Raw genomic sequence first — 25,350 nt, forward strand, 5'->3', positions numbered from 1 at the left:
GCATCCTTTATGATTTGGGTTCTCATGTAAATGTTTCTTTTGAGTGAAAATGTGGTAACGAAAGTTTTCTGGTCTTCATGGCAATATGTTTTTCATGGGGGAAAAAAAGGAATAAATTGGAATTTTGGTTTACATATCGTAGTCTCTAGTAAGTTTGGTTGGCATGAATCATGCCTCTGGATTTAAGTGAACTCTGGGGGGATAACAACTTTTAAGTTTCTGTCTCTGCAAACTGAGGACCAGGCTCTAGAATACAGAGTGAAATCTTCTTAAGCTCGTTTACATACTCTTAACATGCTTTGCTAACCATTAGGAACTATATTTGAAATATAATGACTTAAGAATGTGTCAAGATTTTTGAACTTTTAGCTTTCTGTGTTTGTTATATTGATAATTCTCTGTCTTTTACTATAAAGCTTATTGTCAAGGCCAGCAAGAAAGGGAAAGCTGGGCAGACTATCCCTGGCTCAGTTGGGAGAAGAGTAGGTCATGGTTATCTGTATCCATGTCAGGTCTCTAGGGGTAATACAAGTGGCCTTTGGGTAAGATTGACCTGGGAATGGGAATCAGTAAGGAAGCAACTGTAATGATAAACAGTTGAGAAGAGCTTGAAGCTGTCAGGATGAGGAAGAAGAAACTAATTCAAATAGGTAGGAAGAATTAGTATGATTCAGTGATTCAATGCTGTGTGCAGTGATGGTGTGTTAAGGATCTAAGAAGAGGCAAGCTTTCAAACCTCACTCTTGAGATCTGGATCACTACTGCCATTGATCTTGTTGGGATAACTGGGAGAGGAAACTTTCCTTAGAGAACAGAACACAATGTTTAAGTATTTACGCAACCGTGTCTTGGCAAGTGTTCTTGTACATGCGTTTATCTCAACTTTTGTTTTTTTTGTTGTTGTTATTACAGGAATCCACATAGCAGTTAGGAATTAAAGGAGACAAAAATAAAATCATTTGTTTGACACAAATTTGGTAAAATTATCCAATTATTAAAAGAACCCGACTTTACTTCTTGTCAGCCGGTTTACGTCTTTGCATCGCAGGCACCATATTTCTTTTTAATGGTGCCTCTCTTCCTAGACCTTCTGACTTTCCAAGGCTGCAGAGAAATAGCTGTTACACAGGGAGGCCCCGGAACTCACGTTTCCATGCCTTCAGATTCGGTGCAGTCCCGATTTCGGGACTGCTGCCCCGGGGTGGCCGGCGAGTAGACCGACACCCACAGTCGCGTGGGGCCCCGGCCCAGGCGCAGGCCGTCGCCCGCGGCCGGCGCGTGGCGGGGTGCCGCGGCCTTCGAAGGTCTGCGACGCGGTGCACATGTCCTTGCCCGCCTCCCGCGTCGGCGAGAAGAAAGGGAGTCCGGACGTGCGGAGGCTGACCCGGAGCCTACCCATGAGGCAGCGCGCCGGCTCCACGAGAACCCCCCGCCCCCCCTACCCGGGGCTCTGCTGCGTGCTCCGCAATGGGAGCCGCCGCCGTCGCTGCTGTGTAGATTTTCGTGCTCCTCCTTTTCCTCCTCCTCTTTCTCCTCCTCCTCAGGTCCCCAGTCAGGCCGATCCGCTCCGTTCACGGTAAGCGCCCCCCGCCCCCGCCCGCCCGCCCCGCGCTGCAGCAGGCAGAGGCCCTCCCGCGCGGCCTGCGCCGCCTCACTCCGGGGGCGCTGGGCTGGGGGTGTCGAGGCCGGCGCGGGTCGCCGAGAGCGCCCAGGGCGCGGGGGAGGGGGCCGGCTGCTCGGCGGCGGCGGCCGGCCCGCCATCTTGCGCTGGCCCCTGCGGGGGAGGGATCCCGGCGCGACGCGGCAGCCGGCTAGGGGCTGCAGGCCGGGGCTTCGCAGGCCGCTGCTGCCTCCTCCTGCGTCTCCTCCTCCGCCTCCTCCTCACCTCCCAAGGCCCGCGCGCCTGTTTGCCCCCAGCCTGCTTTTGGCTTTTCTCTGGAGCCAATTCCCTTTGGTCTTCCGTACATTTTGTGCTGATGTTTGGCGGAGACCCATGCTCCTCTCACAACACCTTTCCCCAGAGTCTCTTCCATCGTGGGGACCTCAGGCGGTTCTGAACTTTCAGGCGTCGGAGACCGTAGGGCCCAGGTTCCCCGGCCCAGTGACTAGTCATTGCACGTTCACACCCTCATTCTTGTCGAAGGGACTTCCCTGCTCTGCCGTAGACGTCCCGTTATTGTCTCCAAGAGAAAGGCCCTGAGGAGAAACGTGGACTTGGAGACAATTTTCGACCTGAGCTTTCAGGTTTCACTTAGTGAAACGGAAAGAATGATCTTACTCTGAGGTTTTATCCTACTCTAGAGATGGAAGGAGTTCCTCCCAACTTGTCTCAAGTTTTAACGCTTTAAAGGAGGAATCTGCTAGAGAGGAGAAACGTCCAAGTGAATCGCTTCTGCAAGCACGGGAGACCTTCGTACAACGGATTCTCTTTGTTAGAGAAGATTTGTTGTTTTTTAAAAATTCTGTGAACTTAAGATTTTTTTACTTTTGGTTTTCAGGTTTGGACTGTGTCTTAAGAATTTGACGTCTTTTAGTGCCATTAAGTATAAAATTGAAACATAGGAGGAGAGCTTTAAAGTACAAAAGCCACCTCTAAGCATTTGTGAGCTGTCCTGCATTGGGGGATTACTGTGCCAACTCAGCCTGTCCCTAAGCAGAAACTTACTGTGCCTGTAAAGACACTGGTTTGCTGTTAGGTCTGTGTGCTCTGGATGTTTTAAAACATCATTGCAAATACCCTTATAATTTTATCCTGCATTTGTATCTGTCATTGATACCCGATGATTTGTACCTCAAAACCCCATTTGCAGTGGTTTGTGTTGACAGAACTGTTTTGAAAGTGAGGAAAGCGCCTCAGGGAGAATTCTTTAATGAGGTCATGGCTGGGAAGTGATTGAACCATTTCTAGAACCTTCGGTCTTCAGACTCCTCATTCATTGTTCAATTAACTATATTTGTTTTATTTTTTGAGACAGTGCTGTGAGAAGAGGCAAAATTGAAGAAATATTATTCAATTGCCCCTCCTTGTACATTGTTATTTTTAACTATTCATTCCTTAACCTCTCAACCTTTTGTTACTTTTCCTGTTATTCCCCCCCTACCCCGCCCCAAAACATCCAAGAGTTGAAGAATGGCGGTTAGAACACTTATACCTACTCTCTAGTGTTAATATTTGTTACCATTTTGTCACATTTGCTGTATCTACCTATTTCACATCGTTTTTGGTGAACATTCTCAAAGCCCATTGCAGATATGACAATTCACACCAAAGTACTGTATGTCAGTATGTATAGCATAAGATTAAGGCCAATTTTCTATATAACCACGATACCATAACCAATAATTCCTACAATCTAATATATGTATGTAGTAGTCACATTTTCTCCGTGGTCCCCAAATGTCCTTTTTAATAATTTATTTTAGAACCAGTATCCAATCATGCATTACATTTGTGTGTGTTAGTTCTTTTAATTTAGTGTAGTTCCTTCATGTGCGTGCACACATGCACATATGAAAGAGATAGAGAGAGAGAGAGAGAGAGAGAGATGACATTTACTTTTTGAAGAGACCGGGCCAGTGGTCTGGTAGAATAACCCACATTCTGTATTTTATCAACAGTTTCCTCCTGTTGGGGTTTAAATTGTACCCTTGATCTCCTGTATTCCTTGAATAGAGCAGGCTTAATGTTTTTGGCAAGAATACTTCATAAATCATACAGTGTACTTCACATTATACAACATCAGGAGATAAATAAAGTAGGGTTATCCTATTAGTAATCTGAAATTTGATCTCTTGGATAAGGTGGTGACAGACTCTTCATTGTAAGGATTTCCTTTTGCAATTAGCAAGTACAGATGGTGCCCAAACTACAATGGCTCCACTTACGATTTTTCAACTTCACCATGGTGTGAAAGCAGTACGCATTCAGTAAAAACTGTAGTTTGAATTTTGAATTTTAATTTTTTCCTGGGCTAGTGATACGCGATACTTTCTCATGATGCTGGACAGCGGCAGCCGGATGATTTTTGCCCAACTGTAGTAGAATGTTAATGACCCTCCGGGGTCAGGGACCCAAACCAAGGTCCTTCTGCCCAGTACTGTTCACTCCAATAGAATGATACTGAGTTCAGTAAAGCAGAGCAGAAGCTTTCTTCTTTGATCAAGTACTGGAGAAAGGTGAGCTCCTGCTGGAATGTGCTTTCTACCAAATGGGAAAGGAACCTTTAATAGTATTTAATAGGCCAAAGAGTGGAGTGATTAAATTCTTTTGTCATGCTTAGTTACTCTTCTGTTGCACTTGGTCCGTTTGCACACGGTCTTTTTGGACAGGATGCCCCATCGCCATCTTGGTCTTTGCACTCAGCACCTTGGTCTTTGTGCTCGCCCCTCTAAATTTTGCCATCAGGAATCCAGTTCCTTGTAAGAAAGCATAGCTTGTGACATAATTTTGGTACTGAGAAATGTAAGGATCTTTTGAATGATGGCCAGGTGACATAAGTGTTCTGAGGACGTTCAAGGTAGGCTAGGCTAAGCTGTTTGGTAGGTTAGGTGTACTAAATGCATTTTCGACTTAGAATATTTTCAACGTTCAATGGGTTTATTGGGACTTAACCCCACTGTTAAGTTGAGGAGAATCTGTGATCGGGTGATATTTTGACATTTTGGCATTAGTATTTGTTATGAATTTATCTGCCGTATATGACAAAATTGGGAGCAGTCCTCTAGAAATGTGTGTTTGGGGGTGAAGGAGAGGAACAATTTTGGAGGATAGTACTAACTTATCTATAGAGAACTTGGAATTGTTGTTAGCATCAGAGCCTAGAGTGGCTAGGGGAGAGGAGGCTGAAAGTAGATGTCAGAAAGACTGCCTCCTCCTTTAAAAGTTTATTTAGGGTCCTTATAGCGTAGTGAGCTGGGGTAAATAGAAAAGTTCTAAGGCAGTTTGATGTTGGAGGACTACAAATCTCAACATACCCACTTCAATCCATTCTTTCAAGTTAAGCTATCTAGTCCAGTCCTGTGTCTCTGGTCCACTGTTTTACTACTCATCATTGGCTTTTTTAGTAAGGGAGACGAGGGCAAAGGAAAGGAATAAATAATTTTGTATCCTCCGCTCCCACATTTATTTTCCTTATTCAGGAGAATGTTTAGAACCATACCAAGATTTTTGTTAGTTTCTATACGAATTGGGCAGGGGATATACCGTGTTTCCCCAAAAATAAGACCTAGCCAGGCAATCAACTCTAATGTGTCTTTTGGAGCAAAAATTAATATAAGACCCTGTCTTATTTTACTATAATATAAGACTGGGTCTTATATAATATAATATAATATAATATAATATAATATAATATAATATAATATAATATAATATAATATAATATATAATATAATATAATATAATGTAATATAATGTAATATAATGACTGGGTCTTATATTAATTTTTGCTTCAAAAGACATATTAGAGCTGATTGTCTGGCTAGGCCTCATTTTCGGGGAAATGGTATTTAAATGGAATAGAAATTTTTAATTAAAGATTATTGACGACATGTTTTATTTCAGAAGTTACTTTTGAAGAAATGAAAAGTACTTATGACATAGTCACTCATTAAATATACAATCCTGAATATTTTATCTTTTCCTGCTTCAGAGGACTAAAAAATATGTGATTTTTTTCAGTCAGGTTGTTTTAAAGATATAAATAATGACTTGATTTATTCAGTGACTATCAAAAATGTGTTTGGAATTTTATTCATTTCTGCAAAACAATTTTAAGGATTCTTTTAACTCTCAGTATACTAGGAAAAATAAGTATCACTATTTACCGTCTAGATCAAAATGAACTATTTTGTTTTAAATTATTGTATATAATTTATATCATTATATAATTTAATTTATGTAATTTACAGAAGAATAAATGAATAATGTAAGAAAACTTATTAGGGTTTTTAATAAGAATTTAAACATAGCAAATCTCTTTGTACATACTTAGAAAAATGAAAAAAAAAATCTTATGCATCTAATTATATACCACTCCAAAAACTGACTATGCATCACATTTGAATGCTCTTAGCATACATTCTTATTACAATAGTAGCACTTTTATTTATTTTTTATTTATTTTATTTTTTTTTTTAGTTTTTGTATCTACGCAAGAACATCTTTATTCCCATTTTGAGACCTCTGCAAAAGATCATTCTGGTTAAAGCGAAGGCAAAAATTCTTGTTCCTCTCAATTCTTTTCCTAGTTGCAAGAGGAATGTTTTATTTATTTATTTACTTAGTTTCAGGTGTACAAAACAATGCAGTAGTTAGACATTTCACCCCTCACAAAGTGATAATCCCCCTCTCCCGCAATCTTTTCCCCTCTGACATCATATATATCTATTATAAGCAAGAGGAGTATTCTTTTTGGTAATTTATGGTTTTGTAATTGGAGCTTTCCCCCACTATAATGAAAGCATTCTCTGTGCTAATATCAATCATAGGCCATGATCTTCAAGTCGTTCTTCTGCAAGTATAGGTTCTGACCCTCTTGCTTGAGTGTCTCTACCTCTCCTTTAGTCCTTTTATATGCAGGGGTTTTTGAATACATTGATGCTTGAGAATGCATTGAGAAGAGTAACTAGTTTTTTGTAGGACAGTGAGAATTATCAAATATGTTTGAAATAGAGATTATGTGCAATTGACTTTTCTTTCATTTGTGAAATTTCATAGTTCAATCCTGTTCTATCTGATATTACCAACAAAAGAAAATTTCTTGCTAAATAATACTAAGCCAATTCTAAACTTTTAAAAAAATTTGTTACAAGTTGTGTTTCTGACAAAATTTTAAAATTCTTTTGTCACTTCTTGTAATTCTTGTAATACTCTTGGTTCAGCTCTCATCCTTTTCTGAATCTCTGTAGTTCCGCATCTTCCAATTTTATAATGTTTCCTTGTCACACGTTTCCCAGATTTTTAGTCTGTGTTTTCCAGGTTTTGAAGGTATATGTACCTGAAATGGGCAACATCGTCTGAATGAGACTACTTATCAACTGTCATGTATGAACCTGGAACATATTGTATTCATCTTGTAAACACTGATTTGGGAGTTCAAATACTTCCCTGATAAGTTCTAGCTTATCATTTCCTTTGGGTCTTCTTTTTGCATGTACATTTTCAATGCAACACTTAAATTTTTTAAAACCTTTGATGGTTCATAATTTTGTTGAAGAGAGGGTGGCCATCTTTGCTTCATAATTGCAAGATATGTTGAGTTTTAGATTTGTAGACCCCAATTAGAATAATCAATCCAATGAATTTAAAAATTTTTCAATATCATCTGTTTTCTTATAGTTTTCATTGTATACACCTTTATTCAATACTTGTCCACTCATGAACTGTATCAAGTTGAATTTTAGCACACAAACATGAAGGATGAATGAATACTGTCACATGTCCTTTTTGCAAAAGAGCACGCTTTGCATTCTTGTAAATGTTGCGTGGTGAAGTCCTTTCTGCTAAATGAAAATATATTTCCTTTTAGTTTTTAGAAATATATTGTTCACTTATTCATGAGTTTGAGAAAGTTTATCTTGGATCTCTCATCTGAAGACAGTCTGATATTTCTCAAATTTCTCTGTCATCATTAGAGTCTGAAGTGCTTGCTCTCTATCTTTGCCTTCGTCTTCATGTTCATCTAGTAATTGTGAAATGTCTCTTCTGTCCATTTTCTTCTGTTCCATTATGGGTAGAAAATAAGTTCTGAGTTCTTAACCGTATTCAGTGAAAATTAAAAACAGATGAAGAGGATCAGGATAGGCCACCCCAAAATGTGCCACTTGGACACAATGATTATTTTAAGCAGAAGGCAATTGAAAATCAACAGATGCCGGAAGAGATTTCTGCCTTCCGTTATCTGTCTAAAGTAGGGCAGATTTTCCTTTGTGAAGGTGTCTCTTCTTCCCCCAACTAGGAAGGAAAGAGTGACTCATCACCTGAGATGGAGAGTTGACATTGAGATGAGTTTGCATAAACAGACCTAACTAAAATAACCCTTATCTTTTCGTTAATTCCCCCATATATTTCTTAGTAACTTCCCTGTGATTTATTGTCTTTCACAGCCCAAATCCCCTTTCCTTTGTTAAAATGGTATATGAGCCCAAGTCTGAGTCTTTGAATTTTACTTCTTTTCTGTGAACTTATGTGTATGTAAATATTAATAAAAATTGTGTGCTTTTTCTCCTATTAATCTGTCTTTTATTAAAGTCACAAGTCCCCAGCTACTGTAACCTAGAAGGGTAGAAGTAAAGTTTTTCCTTCCAAACACAGACTACAAAGATGATGTCTTCAGTCTTCTATACTTTTGTGAAAGATGATGCAATATTTTGTGCAAACACAATAAAAGAAAGTGAAAAAAAGATAAGAAAATGAAAACTAATGCTTTAGTGATGATTTATTTCACTCTTGAATTATCCTTCTTGGCAACTAAATCATTCTTCTGTTTTCTTACTACTTTAGTTTTTTTTTTTTTTTTTAAAGCGTGTTTGGGAATAATTGATGAACAGGTAAAATAACATCTAGGATGTTATTTAGCAAAGTAGTTCAAGATGTAGGAAAAATGAAATTACTAAGATCTCATATTGTATCTTAGATTTATAAAAGGATTCTGTAGACTCACATAGTCACCGTAAGAGAATGAGTTTTATTCTATTTGAAAGAAATAATTTTCCCTTTGTTGTTTGAAGATCTCTGGGAAACAATAAAAGTCATAAAATGTCCATCTTTATAACTGCTCAAGAAAGAAGATAAAAAACTAAAGTTGTTCCTGTGGACTTTTATAGTGTACTGAAGGTTAATGGTTAAATTGGACAGTTAGATACAGAGTTCCACCCCTCCCCACACACATATTGAGCCTGTCTTCCTTTCCCACCATGATAGGTTTGTCGGCCTTCTGCACTACATCTCTAATGAATGCAGGTAGTATTTACAAAGTTATTCCTTGAAGTTTCCATTCCAAAATATTTTTGTTGTTAACCATTTTTTTCTTCCCTTCCTTTCAAACTTTACCTTCAAACTTTACCTCCATTGTACAAAAAAATGATTAACTGGAACCCTGTCAGATCAGGTTATAATATTTAGGCTTCTTGGTGAACTGGATTAAGCCAAAAATATTTTTTATTTCAATTATTTTTATGGCAAACATCTGTTCTGCTTTTCTGGTTTAGTACACCATGATAAACAATATGTGATTTTTGGAATGATGTATGTTTTGCTTTGTGTTTTTAACCATGATGCCTTACACATAATCACTGCTTAAGAAATGCTTTTTCTTAGTGTTATGCTCATCACTTGAATATTCCCTAACAGTAAAATTATTCCTTTACTCTTTGGATTGGTATACCCAAAACTTTTGAGTCACCAATATAGCCAGTATAGTAATTTATCCCTCTTTTTTAAATAAAGGCTTTAACTTAGTTTATCTAGTGTAACAGTTCTGTAAGTATGGCCCAGGCACTTGAGACGCTTTCAAGGATTCTGCAAGGTTCTCCCTTTACCACCTACCTACCTATCTTGTGAGATTGAATTTTCCTCACTTCAAGACTGAATTTTCCTCACTTCAACAGAACAATATAGTGCAACAAGTTGAGTGCAGAAGCAGATCAGAGAATCTAGATGTCTTTATTAAGACAGATACTGAAATTTGTAAAAATGTAAAACAGAGCTACTCTTCTCATTATTTTGGAAAATATAGTTACTTTTTATAAAAATATTTATGTTAATATGCAATGGGTTTATTATAATCACTTTAAAGTGAATTAATATATATTTCTTAAGTTTCTTGGAGTAGAGTTTGTGGACTCAAGGGCGAAGATTCCATCCTTTGAAGTTAATCAACCACACTTTTTTTTTTTTTTTTTTTTGGCCAGGTTTGGGATTTCTTCAACATGACAACTGCATGAATGCCTTTCAGTTGAGGGCCATTAACCAAAGCAAAGATCATTAGTCTATGAAATACTTTGATCCTTGTTTCTAGGCTCTACCCCTGTATGTTCCTAATTTCTGTTACCTTTGGCAAGTTCGAGAAGCAAAACCTTGAGAGGGTTGAGAAGCTTTGAGAGAGTTTTGGGGGTTTTAGGCATATCCTAATCCCTATTGCCTGCTTTGTTTACTCCATTCACTCATTCCTCAGTTTGCTTTTCCTATTCAAGGTGTAAGATTATCTGACTTTCAACCACACAGGATTGCTGACTGCTGATAGAAAAGGCCCTCATAAACAAAATGCAACAGGGAAATAGCTTTATTAAGTTCTATGGGAAAAAAGTAATAGATCTCCCAAGTTTATTGAATAGAAAAATGTAAATAGAAAGTTGGCATTACTTTTTGACACTACATTCATTGTTAATAGTTGTGTTCATTTGAGAAGTTGTAACACAAGAGATGTCTTTCTAATCTTTTACTGTGGTATTTTAGAGATTATAAAATGTATTCACAGTTATTGTATTTCATCTTCAAAACAAGTATGTCTTTGAGATGGGTGATACTAACATCATCCATTCTTTATAGATTAGAAAATTGAGTCTTAGAAAAAATTCACTGTATTCTTGTAATACTGGGTGCCAGATGCTGTATATTTGTTTTGTAAGATGTGATTCTTTGGTCTTCCCTCACTTCAACCTCAGCCTTACTTTGTTGGAATTACGCATTTTTCTCTCCTTGTGTTAGATAGCATAGGACTAGACTTACAGCCTGGCAGCACCATCCACTGGTGGAAGCACGAGCTCCTCGAGCATTTTACCAACAACTCTGTACCTCACTGCATTCTGGAAACTTCTAGCACTAAGATAGACAACCCAGCTCTGCATAGATTGGTGTGGAGCTATTGAAGAGTTTAGAATTAATAAGATGCAATGAAAGCATTATTTTAGGAAATTGTTAATTTGGTGGTTCTATATGTAATGGACAGAAGCAGATCTGGATGCTGAAACACCAAGTATAAGTGAATCTTATAAGGAAATCTGTTACTATAGGTGTGAGGTAAAAGCCTTAACAAGTACGTAGTGAATGGAAAGGCAGGGATACTTGTGGGAAATAGTTTGAAGGAAGACTGTAAGAGTGGGGAATTGATTAGATATGATGAGTAAAAGAGGGAGACATTGAAAAAAAACTCCAAGGACTAAAGATGAGAAGAATGACAGTTTCATTTGTAGAAAAAGAGATGTTCAAAGATAGAACTAATTTTCATAAACTGAGGCAAGATTAACATAAAGTTCACCATTTTAAAAGTGTACAATTCAGTGGCATTTAGTACATTCACAGTGTTGGGCGACCATCAACATTTATCTAATTCCAGAATATTTTCAGCTTCTCAAAAGGAAACATGACTCATTAAGCAGTCTCCTCATTCTCCCCTCCCCCTCACCCCTGGCAACCACTGATCTACTTTCTGTCTGGATTTGTCTATTGCGGACATTTGATATAAATGGAATCATACAATATGTGGCTGACTTCTTTCACTTAGCATAATGTTTTCATGTTGTAGCACGTATCAGTACTTAATTTTTAAAAAAATTGCTGGATAATATTCCATTGTATGGATATACCACATTTTGTTCCTCCATTCAGCAGTTGAACATTTGGCTTGTTTCTACTTTATGAATACTACTGTAGAACTAATTTTTGAGGAGAAGTTATGTTCACTTCTGGAAATATGAATTTGAGATGAGGTTAAGTATACATATAGCAGTTTTCAGCAGTTAAGAGATTGGGGCATAGTTGAGAAGTCAGTGTTGGAGTTTAATACAGGTGTGATCGATCAATATGGTGAATGTTTGAATACAAAAAAATTTATTACAGCAAAAGATACATTGCCACTATAATCCCCCTCAAAATATTCCCCTTCCCTTCGAACACACTTATCCCATTGTTCTTGCCATTTTCTGAAGCAGTTCTGGAAGTCCTCTTTCATGAAGTCCTCTTTAGTTGTGCTGTCGTGGCTGCCTTGATGACCTGAATCATTTTGACTTTGGGGAAGAGTCAGAAGTAACACGGTACCAGATCTGATGAATAAGGTAAATGAGGACACACCATAATGTTTTTATTTGACAGAAATTGCTGTATACCAGAAGCGATGTGAGACATGGAGTGTTGTCACGGTGGAGGATGATTTATGGCACACTTTAAAACACACCTTCACTCAACCGTTGCTCACACCTGACTGACTGCTCCAAACGAGTTGAAACTTGTCCCACACTGTAACTAAGGTTCAACGCGCTGCTTCCTGTATTGCAGATCCCTGCCTTTCCATTGGATTTTACTCGGCAGCAGCCTTCACTGTATTTCTTGATCATAACAGAAAGGCTCTGTGTCACACATCACTTGGTATGGCAGTTTCTGTCAAACAAAAACATTATGGTGTGTCCTCATCCCTCTTATTCACCAGATCTGGCACCATGCGACTTCTAGCTCTTTCCCAAAGTCAAAATGACCATGAAAGGAAAACATTTTGAATTGATTCAGGACGTTGAGGCAGCCACGACAGTGCAACTGAACACACTCACGAAAGAGGACTTTCAGAACTGCTTCAGAAAGTGGCACAAATGATGGGATAAGTGTGTTCGAAGTGAGGGGGAGTACTTTGAGAGGGATTAACGGCAGTGTGTCTTTTACTATAATACATTTTTTTAAATTTAAATATTCACTGTATTCTTTGATCACTCCTCGTATATGATGATTTTATAGGCTGAAACAGAACTGATAGCTAAGACTATGGAATTTATTAGATCTGTCTTTTAGGGAACAATTTGTGTAGAACTGAGATCTAAACTTTATGGAAAATCTGATCTTACATTTTTAAGTAGGAAGAGGAAAAGTAAAATCTGTAGAGATTTAAAAATGAAGAGGTGGGTAGAAAACCAGTCTATTGGCGTACAGGAAATTACTGAGGAGGATGTTTCAAGAAACTGGGTTAAAATAGATATAAGATAAGGAAAATGAAAATGAAGAAAGGGTAATTTGATTTGGCTCTTGGGAGGGTTGTTGGGACCTTTAGCACATTACCGTAGGAAATGTAGTAGCTGTCCTGTTGCACTCTGCTCAGTTTTGACTGATAGTAGGAACTAGAGCAAATGGTTTGCAGCCTGGACCAAAATCAACGGGGTTTTACTTGGATGCCGTGGGGGTGGTGCCAAGAGAGATTCCCCAGGCCCTGTTGTGAAGAAGGGTTCTTTTTACATAGATGCTTTTTAATGACTCTGTGCTGATTTAGATTGATTTGTGGATTTAAGTCTGCTGAAGCACAGGCTTTCTTTTTAATGGAGATTATTCTGCTACACTTTATTCCATATCATGTTGCAAGAAAACTACAGTGACAACTGACAAACTATTACATCTTTCATAATACAGACATTATAATTGGTAACGAATATACAGCATGTATTGTTATTCTATTGTCCTTTGTGTCATTTTGAAGTATAATTGATGCAGAAGAGTTTAAACAATTTGGGTTCTCATGCATTAAACGAACCCACCAGTAGTTTATAGAAAGAAAGGCAGCACAAGAAGTATCTCTATGCCCAGGCTTTCTACTTATGAATATTACCTTTAAAATTTTTCTGTTAACAAAAATGTTAAAATTCTAAAAAGTTAGTTTATGATGATTTGCTATTTGAGATAGTGGCCGTGAATCAGTGAAGTAGTAGATCTTGATATCATTGGGAGTTCTGAGTTAAACCATTAAGCAGGTTTATTTATTAAAATGCAGTTTTCATTGTTTATTTAAAATTATCACCTAATACTTCATCAGGCATTTACTTGCTTTGAATAAACTCAAGAATTTCTTCCTCAGTGTTGAGCTTCAACCTAACTGCTTCGTTCATTACATTGCACTTTAAAGTTTCTAGGAAATATTTGGGTATAGTATGTTGATCAAAATATTTTTTTTATAGTATTTTATTTATTTGTAGAAGTTCTTTTTTTTTTTTTTAAGATTTTATTGGGGAAGGGGAACAGGACTTTATTGGGGAACAGTGTGTATTTCCAGGACTTATTTTCCAAGTCAAGTTGTTGTCCTTTCAATCTTAGCTGTGGAGAGTGCCGTTCAGCTTCGTTCAGCTTCAAGTTGTTGTCCTTTCAGTCTTAGTTGTGGAGGGTGCAGCTCAGCTGTAGGTCCAGTTGCCATTGCTAGTTGCAGGGGGTGCGGCCCACCATCCCTTGCGGGACTTGAATCGAACTGGCAACCTTGTGGTTGAGAGCCCCGCACTCCAACCAGCTGAGCCATCCGGGAGGCAGCTCAGCTCAAGGTGCCCTGTTCAATCTTACTTGTAGGGGGCGGAGCCCACCATCCCTTGAGGGACTGGAGTAGTTGAACCAGCAACCTTGTGGTTGAGAGCCCACTGGCCCATGTGGGAATCGAACCGGCAGCCTTTGGAGTTAGGAGCATGGAGCTCTAACTGCCTGAGCCACCGGGCCGGCCCTGATCAAAATATTTTATTGATAATTTCAAAGTGAAGTTTCATAACTCAGCATTCTCAATTAGGATAATTTTTTTTTTTTTTTTTTTTACTGAAATAATAACAAATCCCCCTTCTTTCAGTCTAGGCAAAAATTTGCATACCTATGCTAGATGGATATGTTTACAATATTAGGCTTGGAAGTATATCCTTGGGGGTCTTGAAAGTGATCATTTTCAATTACATAATGCTTGAATTATTTTGTATTTTTCTTTAGTGATCTATCACATCTTGAGTTCTTCTTAACTACTGATATTTTAACTGCTAATTGTTTTGTTCCTAATATTGAGATGAAATTTGCCTCCCTATAATTTTGGTCTTATTTCTGGTGGAGGCAAATAGTGTGTGGTTAAAATCTCTGGTATTTGAAGTGTCTAGGTTTGAATCCTTGCTCTACCAGGTCTGTTACTTTGGGCAAGGTACTTAACCTGCATCATTAAATTTCCACAGCCATAAAGAGGGCATAATAATAGTGTCAACCTCATAGTGTTTTTTGAGGATTAGATGAAATAATATATACATTTAATTAATGTTATCTAGTGGTAACAATAATTGTCATTATAAATAATAACTTTTATAACAGGGTAGTATATAATGACGTAAGTAGTTGTGTTGAAGCACAACACTAGGAATTAAATTCTCTAGTTTATTCAAGTTAAATATTACTAGTATTGTTGTTGTCATTTGATCCACAAAGAACATGTCACCCTTTTTCCGTCTTTCTCATGACAATATCTATAAACAGCTTTTACTTCTACCGTCTTTGCCCACAGCCTCATCTTTCCTAGGCTAAATATCTTTAGTCCTTTGACCTAGACATAGCTCTAATTCTCATCTTTGTAGTGGACATCTGTTGTTTTTGCTACCTAATATCTGTTCACCTTTACATTGGGAACATGGTTTGATTTTTTCTTTGGGGATCTATTCCCCTCCTCTAGTCTTTGTCTTGTGTTTTTTATTGCAGGCATGGGGGGGGGGGGGAGGTTTGGGTACCACAGAGACCTGTGATACCAGAGATAGCTTGTGATCTAGGACTAAACCTATCACAATCTCTTAGCAGTAGTGGTTGGTTTAGGGAAGGTCATGTGACTTTAGCCAAGCCACTCAACTTCAATCAGAGCGGGTTCTCTTATTATCATCCCTAACTTGAAACTTGGAATGTGTAAAGTTGGAGCTGCTACAGTCATTCACTATGGGAGAACTTTCTGAGGATAGAATCAACATAGAGGAAGTGAAGCCCAGGAATGGAGAGGGAAAAACCAGGTTTACATATTATTTAAATTGTGGCTATAGCTAGTTCTGTAAATGAGCCAAGAAATTCTTTCGCATAAGCCAGTGAGAGTTGGGTTTTCTGTTATAGTTGAAAGAGTCAGTCAATACACAGTCTCACAAGTAGGGATTGATTAGAATAGAATAGAACTAAACCACCGTCTTTTGATTTTAGATTCAAATTCTATTATTTTGAAACTATCACAAATCTGATCATACCGGTTCCTGCTAAAAATCCCCTCAGTGGCTTTCCATTATTAGGAATAGGACAAAATTCCTAGACGTAGTCTCCAAAGTGCTACGTTGTTTGTCTCCTATCTTACCTCCTGCCATATACCCCCGTGCTTCTCTTTTCCAATTACACTGATTTCTTTGCAGTTTCTCACGTTTGCTGTGCCATAGATCTTTTGCATGTGCTGTTTCCTCTGTATGGAATGCTTTCTTCTCATTTTCCTCGTCAACGCTAACTCATTCTTCAAATAACGACTTAATCATTACTTTCTTAAGGAAACCAGTTTTGATTATGTTAACTAGACCTAATTTCCTTACTCTGAGTTTTTAAATTCCATGACCATAGCCTTCATAGCACTTACCATTATCAATTTGCATCTTTGCATGGGTGCTTGTCCCTGTCTCTGCCCTGTAAATTTCATGAGTGCAAGACCTCTGTCTTAATTTTTGATTGTTGTATTTCTGCCTTGCACAATGTCTGGCATATAGTATTAGGTTGGTGCAAAAGTCATTGCGGTTTAAAAGGTTAAAAATAATTGCAAAACCTAATACATGTTTAATAAGTACACATTTTAAATGAATGACTTTTTGACTTATTCGATCTCTGGTAACCAAAACTGATAAGTAGTATATCTTCAGTTTATGTTTTTGTAAATTTTGTTTTTTGAGCACATACAAAATTGTAGATTTTACCATTCATTCTAGCTTGTTGAGATCTTTTGAAAGCCTTGTTGTTGTTTAACATGCATCATGCTATTTATGTATCTAAATTTAATCTGCACACAGTATGGTCTTTGTCTAAATCATTGCTATGAATATTGCGCTTTGTTAAGACATATAAGGCATTCAGATACCCGTTTTATTTCGGAATCATCTCCCTAACTCTATCTTCAATCACTATTATTATCCATTGCATCACACACCAAATTTGATGAGCAGAATTAGGGGTAGGACAGGGGAAGGACTAAGGATTCATACTTTTTATTACATACACTTTCGTATGTTTGAATCATTTTCGTTGAACATTTTTACTGAAAAAGAAAACAACCACTAACAAAAACATCTTTCCTTTAAGGATTGATGTGTGTTTCTTCCATGTGGGACACTTCCAAATCCCCCAGCTAGATATGATTATTTTTTTTCATTCCCCTAACCTGGAGATCCTTAGTGTTTTTGGTTCATAGACCTTTACAAGAATTTGATGCTCCCAAAGAATGTACAAAATTTTGCACATTTCTTATTTTTGTGATTCCCCAACACCTTATCAAAGCAACTCTGCTGTAGCACTTTTAATTTTTAATATTACAGTTACCATGCCCTGTTTTGTATGATACTTATGTATTTATCATAAACCCCCTACTAAATAGTTTTTTGAGGTAGGGACTATGTAGTGTTGCGGATCGTGCCTTCTGTTAGTTAGAAAATGGTTGTGTATTATTTTTAAAGTCTTAATTGTTTATATTATGAAGTATTTTTATTGTCTTTAAGAAATCTGATTGAGCTCACTTGGAGAATTGTTTTGTCTTGTAGTAGAGAAAAAAAATCCCTTTTCCTTTATCCTCTTAGGTTAAGTGCTTGGGACCTGCAAATTAAACTGATAAAAGGTTAATAGGAGAAAAGGTACACCAATTTTATATGATGTTAATATTTTAATTCTGATGTTCATGGAGGTCATCATAGGGAAAAAAAGAAGACACAAAGAGGTTTAAATGCAGGGGCTTATGTGTATGACTTTAACAAATGATGATACATTTATGGAGAAGTAGCAGGACAAAGGAAAAGGGATTTGGGCTCCTAGTGGTAAATTGAGGAAGGTAAATATATAAGGGAAACTAATGGAAGATAAAGGTTATTTTAGTAAGGTTTGTTTGTGCAGCTACGTCTCGGTGCCGACTTTCTGTCTCCAGTGATAATGGCAGTTTTTCCTTGTGGTATAGGAGAGGGGAAAGGGAAAACCTTTATAACAGGAAATTTTTGTCCTGCTTTTAGACTGATAGGGGGAGGGCAGAGAGAGCTGTCTGTGTTTTCTGTTTAATTGCCTTCAGCTCAAAAACAATCCTTATGCCAAATGGACATATTTAGGGTGGCATATTCTGATCCCCCTTCAGGTTTTAAGGAATTCATCTAGATTTCTCCTAATTTTGAGAATTAAAGTAATAATTCCTTGATTATCTACCTTCAGAGAATAAGTTAGGCGATTGACAGGAGAATCTGGCCTAATTCCTCTTTGAGCCTTATTCTTGGAAATAGTTAGGGCAACCTCTGTTGGACCTGTATTTTTCCTATCCTAGTTCTGATCTCATTTGTAGGCCACTTTTTTCAAGACTGAGTCCCAACCCTTTTCTTTTCTGTTTGCCTGTTAAGATTCCTTAATGTATAAATTTTTTTTAAAATGCCATTTGAAGTTTTTGGTTTATTTAAAAAATAAAACTATGTGTATCTATATTCCTTTTTTAGGTCTCTTTCTACTTTTCTTGGATTGACTGTTTTCAGAAGGCAGATTCTACTTGAAAAAACTAGATTCTTTCAGAAATTGAGTGAGATTTGATGAGCTATCTTCTAAAGTTTCTGTGATCCTTCAGTATTTTGTCTGTAGTATTTTAGCTACCAATGATCTGATGTTTCTAATTACAGTTTGTGTGGTTGTAATGTGCCCTTTTTAAGAATATGTCATGGTTTTTAACAGTAACAACTAGATTTATTCTAAAAAATATAGATACTTAGTTTTCTAACAATAGAGCATTTATAAAAATAAAAATTTTAATAAGTTAATTTATTTATAAAATTTCACATTTAAAGACCTGAATTTTATCAAATTTTAGTTGTGGGTGTCTCTCACAACTATATATGTGTTTATTGTTTACGATTTCAGGTTTCTATTTATGTACTTTATCTTATAATGCCAAAGTAGACATCATCGTTCTTTGCTCTTTGAGTCCTGTTACAATTAGTTTCCATAATGGACTCAATAGATGATAGATATTAAGGTGATATAAAACTGGAGTTTTTAAAATGACTCTTTTTTCTCAAAAGATTGTGTTTTTAAGATAATGAACATTAAATGAAAATTAATTTTCTAGTGTCTTCTTGAGATAGTTAGAAATTCTTGAGATAGTTAGAAATTCTTGAGACCACAGAACCAGCGTTGGAAATATTAGATTGCTATTCATAGTTGAGAACTCACTTTGACTCTTTAAAGTTTTATTCATTGTTAGAATTTTAGAATACTGAAATTATAGACCTCCATTTCAAAATACCACTAGTGACAAGGACTAAAGAATTATTTATAAAATGAAACAGAACATAAACCAAACCTTCAATAGTAATGGAATGATATGGTTGCCTAATTTCTTGGGAAATTTGTGAGAGGAAAAAAGTAACAGGTCAGACGTTTTTGAACAATATTTCAATGACCCAGTGTCATCCAAATAATTTCACTGAAAAATCTTTTCTAAGTATATAAGCAAAATTATTAAAGGTTTAATGTTTCTTACCGCTAGCATGTCAATCTTAGACTAAATTTATGAGTTAGTTGAACTTTATTTTCACATGCTGTACTTATATTGAATATAAAGTTTCACTAATGAAATGATTATATTTCTTATTTTTGTATTTTCCCTTTTATGTTAAGTTAATCATATCTGGTTTTCGTGTTGCCAACTTCTTGGTTAGGAGGAGTGCAACCCCCGATTAAAACATTATTTTTATGTTGAAGAACAAAAACAAAGGTTAATTTCATAATGTGGTTTCTTGGATTATTTCATTGGTTAACTCTAACTTTTGGGGTATGGGGCGATAGAGAACTTACTCATTCACTATATTCCTCACATTCACTTTGGTACGCTACTTACCTACTCATTTTAAAAAAGGACTTTTTTTTAGAAATTAAAATACAGGAATGAAAGGTTTTTGTTGTTTTTTTTTAATGAAAATGGTATAAGACATTTTATCCAAATGTCAATTTCTGTATATTGGTAGTTTTGAATTAGGTACATGTTTTATTCTGTAAGATGAGTAGTACATGAGTATAATTTAACTTGATAAATTACATGAGGGTTTAAAAGTTTTTATGTTATGTGTGTTTTATCTAGTTTATAAATGCTTTTTTAAAAAGATGAAAATATGGCAGGATAGATTTGACAGCCACATTCCAGAACACATACAAAGCTAAAATTTCATCAAGAGAAATATGACTATAATGAAGATCTTAATATAACAAAATGATTTCTAAATGCTCAGCTGATAGCTTGTAAATTCCATTATAATAACAAAATTGTGATCTATTCTTAAGTTCTTTAAAATGGGATTTAGCCCAGAGTTAAAAATGGTTATGATTTATTGAGTGATTTCTGTGTGCCAGTCACTGAGCTATATGCTTTAAGTTTTTATCTCATTTAATCTTCATTATAAATCTATTATATAAGATACATATAATAAAGCAAGGCACAGAGATTAACTAACTTGCCCAAGGTCATACAGCTAATAAGTGGTTGAGTCAGAACTTGAATCTGACATTTATTGTTCACCACTTTTTACTGTTTATGGTTAATAAATGTTTAAAATATACAGTATAAAGTATAGAGCTGAATTAAACCTTAGAGATCTTTCAGTTGAACTAAGCTTAGACCCAGAATTATAAGGTGACTTAACTGAAAGTTGTGGCAATGCTGGAGCTATGACTTGTTTCTTTTGGCGACTAGCCTAATGCTCTTTTTTTATGCACAGCCTCTATAGTTATTGTGTGTGGAATTGCTTAATTTTTTCCCTTGTAAGAAAGTAAACAGGACATCTAGTTCCTAGCACACCTGTGCTATAGTGTATGCTGTATACTACCGTGTTTCCCCGAAAATAAGACCTAGCCGGACCATCAGCTCTAATGCGTATTTTGGAGCAAAAATTAATGTATATTATAGTAAAATAAGACCAGGTATGTTATGTTATATTGCATTATATTATTATATTATATTATATTATATTATATTATATTATATTATATTATATTATATTATATTATATTAATTATATTATATTATACTATACCAGGTCTTATAGTAAAATAAAACCGGGTCTTATATTAACTTTTGCCCCAAAAGACGCGTTAGAGCTGATGGTCCGGCTAGGTCTTATTTTCGGGGAAATGCGGTAGATCAAATGCATTAACTTCATCATTTAACACAGTGGCATTGCATCGGATGATATCTGTCAATGGATAAAAGTAAAATTTTCGAACAATTAAAAATTCAGACCCACATTTCCATTGATTTTTTAAAAAATTTTTGTAGAAGAAATTGAAGATGTAGTTTAATGTTAGATATATAAAAGCTTAAACAAAAAATAATAAAATGGGAATTGTAATTATTTATGTTAGCAGTCTCCAAAAGTGAGTGAACGTCTTTGATTAGTCAGTTACTTGGAATTAATTTTTTTCCGTAGAAACATACATTAAACATGGCATGAAATTTTACCTGAGTTAGTAGCTGAAGTAAAGTGTTCTCTTTTTCTGGTTATTTTGGAGCCAACTCTGAGCTGCAAAAGCTGAAGATCTTTTGGAGCTTTGAGATCCCCACTTTGCTAGATCCCCACTTCAAATGGCAGCTAGTGTAATCCTTTAGAGAATTCCATGCTTTGTCACCAAAATGCTGAAGTGGTGACTTTTGAGGGGTTTTTATGGTGATAGTTTTGGCATGTTGCAGTGGCTGAGATGCCAAACTATTCCATGAAAGTGTGTGTTTATTAACCATAATGAAATATGGAAGTGATTCTTTATACCAGTGTTGTCTAGTAGAAATATTCTGTACTTGCATTGTCCAATACCATAGCCACAGCCACATACAGCTTTGAACATTTGAAATGTGGCTAGTGAAACTGAATTTTAAATTTTATTTAATAATTTAAACTTAGTTACATGTAGCTAGTGGCTACTGTATTACACAGTGCAGCTTTAGGCAGAAATTAATGGTTCTAATTACGTCTGAGGATTTACAACTTTTTAGTGTGTTTGTAAGTGTATCAATCAATTTTGGTCCCTAAGTAGCTACTATGGTCCTAAGGCTTTTGAAGTAGATCATCTAAGTTTTCTCTGTAGTCATAGGCAGCGGATAACTTGTTCATATAGACAGGTCACTTACTAATTGAATATTTGTAAATTGGATATTTTTTAATTTTGCTAGAAGAGATATTTAGATCATTTAACAAAAATACATAATGAATCTCATAGGCTGTGTAACTGTGGCCCTTAAAAAATATTCTGTATTCTTGGTACCTGTAGGTCCTTAATGCTTAGCATGAATTGTCATGTGTTTATCTACTTGACATATACATAACACTGAATTTAGTTTTGGAACAAGCTACAATTATTCAAATAGAGTTATGAGATTTAACTACCCAGACCTCAGAACTTGGTAAATTTAGCTAAACACAAGATTCACTAAAGTCTCTTGTGATAATAGTTCAAATATTTATAGCAATTATTTCTGAAGTTAAAATAATAATATTTTTCCTTTGTGAACTGTTTCAGTTCAGACCAGATACCTTGGAAATTAAAAAGCAGGAAAACTTGGTTTTGTCAGCCCGAGGATAAAGAGGAATGTGAAGGTTGAATTAGCTGTATATCTCAATATTTTAGATTTTATCCATCTAATTTTTGAATTTTTTGCTTTGTAACTAAAAAAGTTTTACAAAAATTTGTACATTTTTAAAAATTTGTGCTGTTGTGTATATATGGGAATCCAAAAAACAAATTCTTGTTTTAAATAAAGCACCTAAAATGTGTTTTTTAATAATGTTTATTCTAACAGCATTTGTTTTTTCAAGCCCAAAGAATTATAGACATACTAGACTGTACATTTCGAATGGCAAAGATTATGACTTACTCATCTTTGTTTTTTTCCTAGAACTTAGCATATTACCTTGCATACAGAAGGCAATGAGTAGTTATTTTTGAATGAGTTAATCTATGATGAAATATATCCAACTAATTTTCTTTGCCTTTTAAGTTCATTGATAACAGAAAAATATAAATGAAAATTTATTTAAAATTATGTTTTGTTATTGAAATAATTTCATTTATATCTGAAATATAAAGAATAGGTATCAGTAAAAGATTAAATCATTTAACATTTGAAAATTCACTTAAACAATACATTATAAGGTAATTACTCATTTTTGCAAAAGGATACTTTTAAACAATTATTTATAATTTAATAATTCAGACTTATTCAAGTAGTAAGTGCTTAATAGAATCACCACTTTATTAAATTTGAATGAACCAATTATGTAGAGTGAATTATATATATATGTCAAACTTATCAAACTTAAAAATTGAGCTTTTTATAGGAAAAAAGTGAAATATTTTTACATTTAATTTAATGAAATTCACTCTAATACTAGGTATCTTTATTTTATAGGAAGGAAAACTGAGATATAACTTGCTGCGTTGTCTGGAATCACATGGTGAGTTTGAAGATCAAAATTAGATCCAAGAATTTCTGAATCCCAAGTTTCATGTTCTGGCATTTGCCATTACATAAAGTGACTCATAAAATTTACTGATATCATATGTCAGTACTTAGGTGACAATTTACAGAAAGTCAACTCTGCAACTTGATGGGCGACAACCCTTTTCAGCCAAAAAGTAAGTGTTGCTGCCAGGACTGATATTAGTATATGTGGTTTACGTATTGATAACTTTGCTTCAGGACAAAGGACAAGAGGTAGGCACGTTTCCTTAAAGATAAAAACACTTAGAATTGTTAAAGTAATAAATGCTCACATAAAAATAGTGGAAATTAAAAAGTGAGTAAAGTAGAAATGAAGTACTTTCTCCCTACATCCAGTGAAAAATACTGTTACCGGTTTGGTGTACATAGTCACATGTTTCTTCTATGCATAGACAAAAAAATAATTCTAAAAAAAAAAAAAAAGCTATTATAGGTCTTTAAAAAAATTTTTTCCAACAATATGTCCTGGATATACAGTAGGCCCCCCTAATCTGAGGTTTCACTTTTTGTGGTTTCAGACTGCAGTCAACCGCTGACTGAAAATATTAAGTAGAAAATTCCAGAAATAATTCACAAGTTTTAAATTGTGTGAATAATGCGAAGAAATCTTTCTTCCAGCTCTATCCTGCACTGTACGAGAATAATCCCTTTGTCTAGCTGCATATCCATGCTGCATCACACTACCTATCTGTTGGTCACTTAATGGCCATCTCAGTTATCAGATCAACTGTCGAGGTATCACAGTGCTTGTGTTCAAGTAACCCTTCTAGTAGCCTAACACTGTGTCACAATGCCTACGTCATTCACCTCACTTCATCTCATTATGTAGGCATTGTATCATCTCACATCATCATCAGAAGAAGGGTGAGTACAGTACAATATGATATTTTTAGAGAGATACAGACCACATTCACATAACTTTTATTATAGTATATTGTTATAATTGTTCTATTTTATTATGAGTTATTGTTGTTAATCTCTTATTGTGCCTAATTTATAAGTTAAACTTTATCATAGGTAAATATGTATAGGAAAAAGCATAGTATATATAGGCTTTGGTACTGTCCTCAATTTCAGGCATCCACCGGAGGTCTTGGAATGTATGCCCCATGGATAAGGAGGGAGTACTATATTGACAGTGGCAGTGCCCTGTTTAAAAGGATGAGGGAGACCTTTCTTTGTCTTCTGTATTAGTTTGCTAGGGCTGCCATAAAAAAGTACCGAAACCTGGATAGCTTAAACAGCAGAAATTTATTTTCTCACAGTTTTGGAGGCTAGAAGAACAGGGTGTTGGTAGGGTTAGTTCCTGTTGAGAGCCATGATAGAAGGACCTGTACCAGGCCTCTCTTCTTATAGGTGGCCATCTCCTTCCTATGCGTTCAGATGGTCTTGCTTCCATACATATATCTGTGTCCTGATTTCCTCCTCTTTTTTTTTTTTTTCCCCCTCTTTTAAAGACAGCAGTCATATTGGATTAGCGCTCACTCTAGTAGCCTCATTTTAACTTAATTACTTCTTTAAAGATCCTGTCTCTAAATATAGTCACCTTGTGAGGTACTGTGTTGAGGACTTCGACGCATGAATTTTGAAGAAATACAGTTCAGCCCTTATCATGTGTCTATTAGAAATAAATGGTACTTTTATTGTGAGTTTCTCTAATTCTTTTAAAAATTAGATATTGCCTGACTTTGCCTAGTTTCCTAGTCCATAGATTATTATATACTACTGTGTGTTCAGTGCCTGTGTAAAGTGTACAGGGAAATATTCTCTCAAGATGCTCAGTTTGGCCTTGGACGTTATATTTTTAATCATTTGACTTGAAGAACTATATATAATTAGTAAAACAGTATAGTTTAGC

General features: G+C 35.8%; 1 protein-coding gene across 9 annotated transcripts in view; it reads left to right on the forward strand.

Moving 5' to 3' along the window:
* The first annotated feature begins 962 nt into the window (after nt 1–962).
* The window catches only part of ZNF280D (zinc finger protein 280D), a 105,007-nt gene continuing 80,619 nt past the window's right edge, over nt 963–25,350 (forward strand). For 2 of the 9 annotated variants that reach the window (XM_033108021.1, XM_033108031.1), the window contains exons 1-3: nt 1,488–1,576; nt 23,400–23,445; nt 23,558–23,626. In XM_033108021.1, the coding sequence (XP_032963912.1) occupies nt 23,599–23,626 (28 nt within the window). In that variant the 5' untranslated portion in view covers nt 1,488–1,576; nt 23,400–23,445; nt 23,558–23,598. Of the gene's footprint in view, nt 1,577–23,399; nt 23,446–23,557; nt 23,627–24,058; nt 24,081–24,321; nt 24,357–25,350 lie in introns of those variants that run through there. The other 7 variants (XM_033108022.1, XM_033108023.1, XM_033108027.1 and 4 more) reach the window with 7 other exon arrangements.

Source organism: Rhinolophus ferrumequinum, chromosome 6, assembly GCF_004115265.2.
Source record: "Rhinolophus ferrumequinum isolate MPI-CBG mRhiFer1 chromosome 6, mRhiFer1_v1.p, whole genome shotgun sequence".
In the NCBI taxonomy this organism is placed as follows: domain Eukaryota; kingdom Metazoa; phylum Chordata; class Mammalia; order Chiroptera; family Rhinolophidae; genus Rhinolophus; species Rhinolophus ferrumequinum.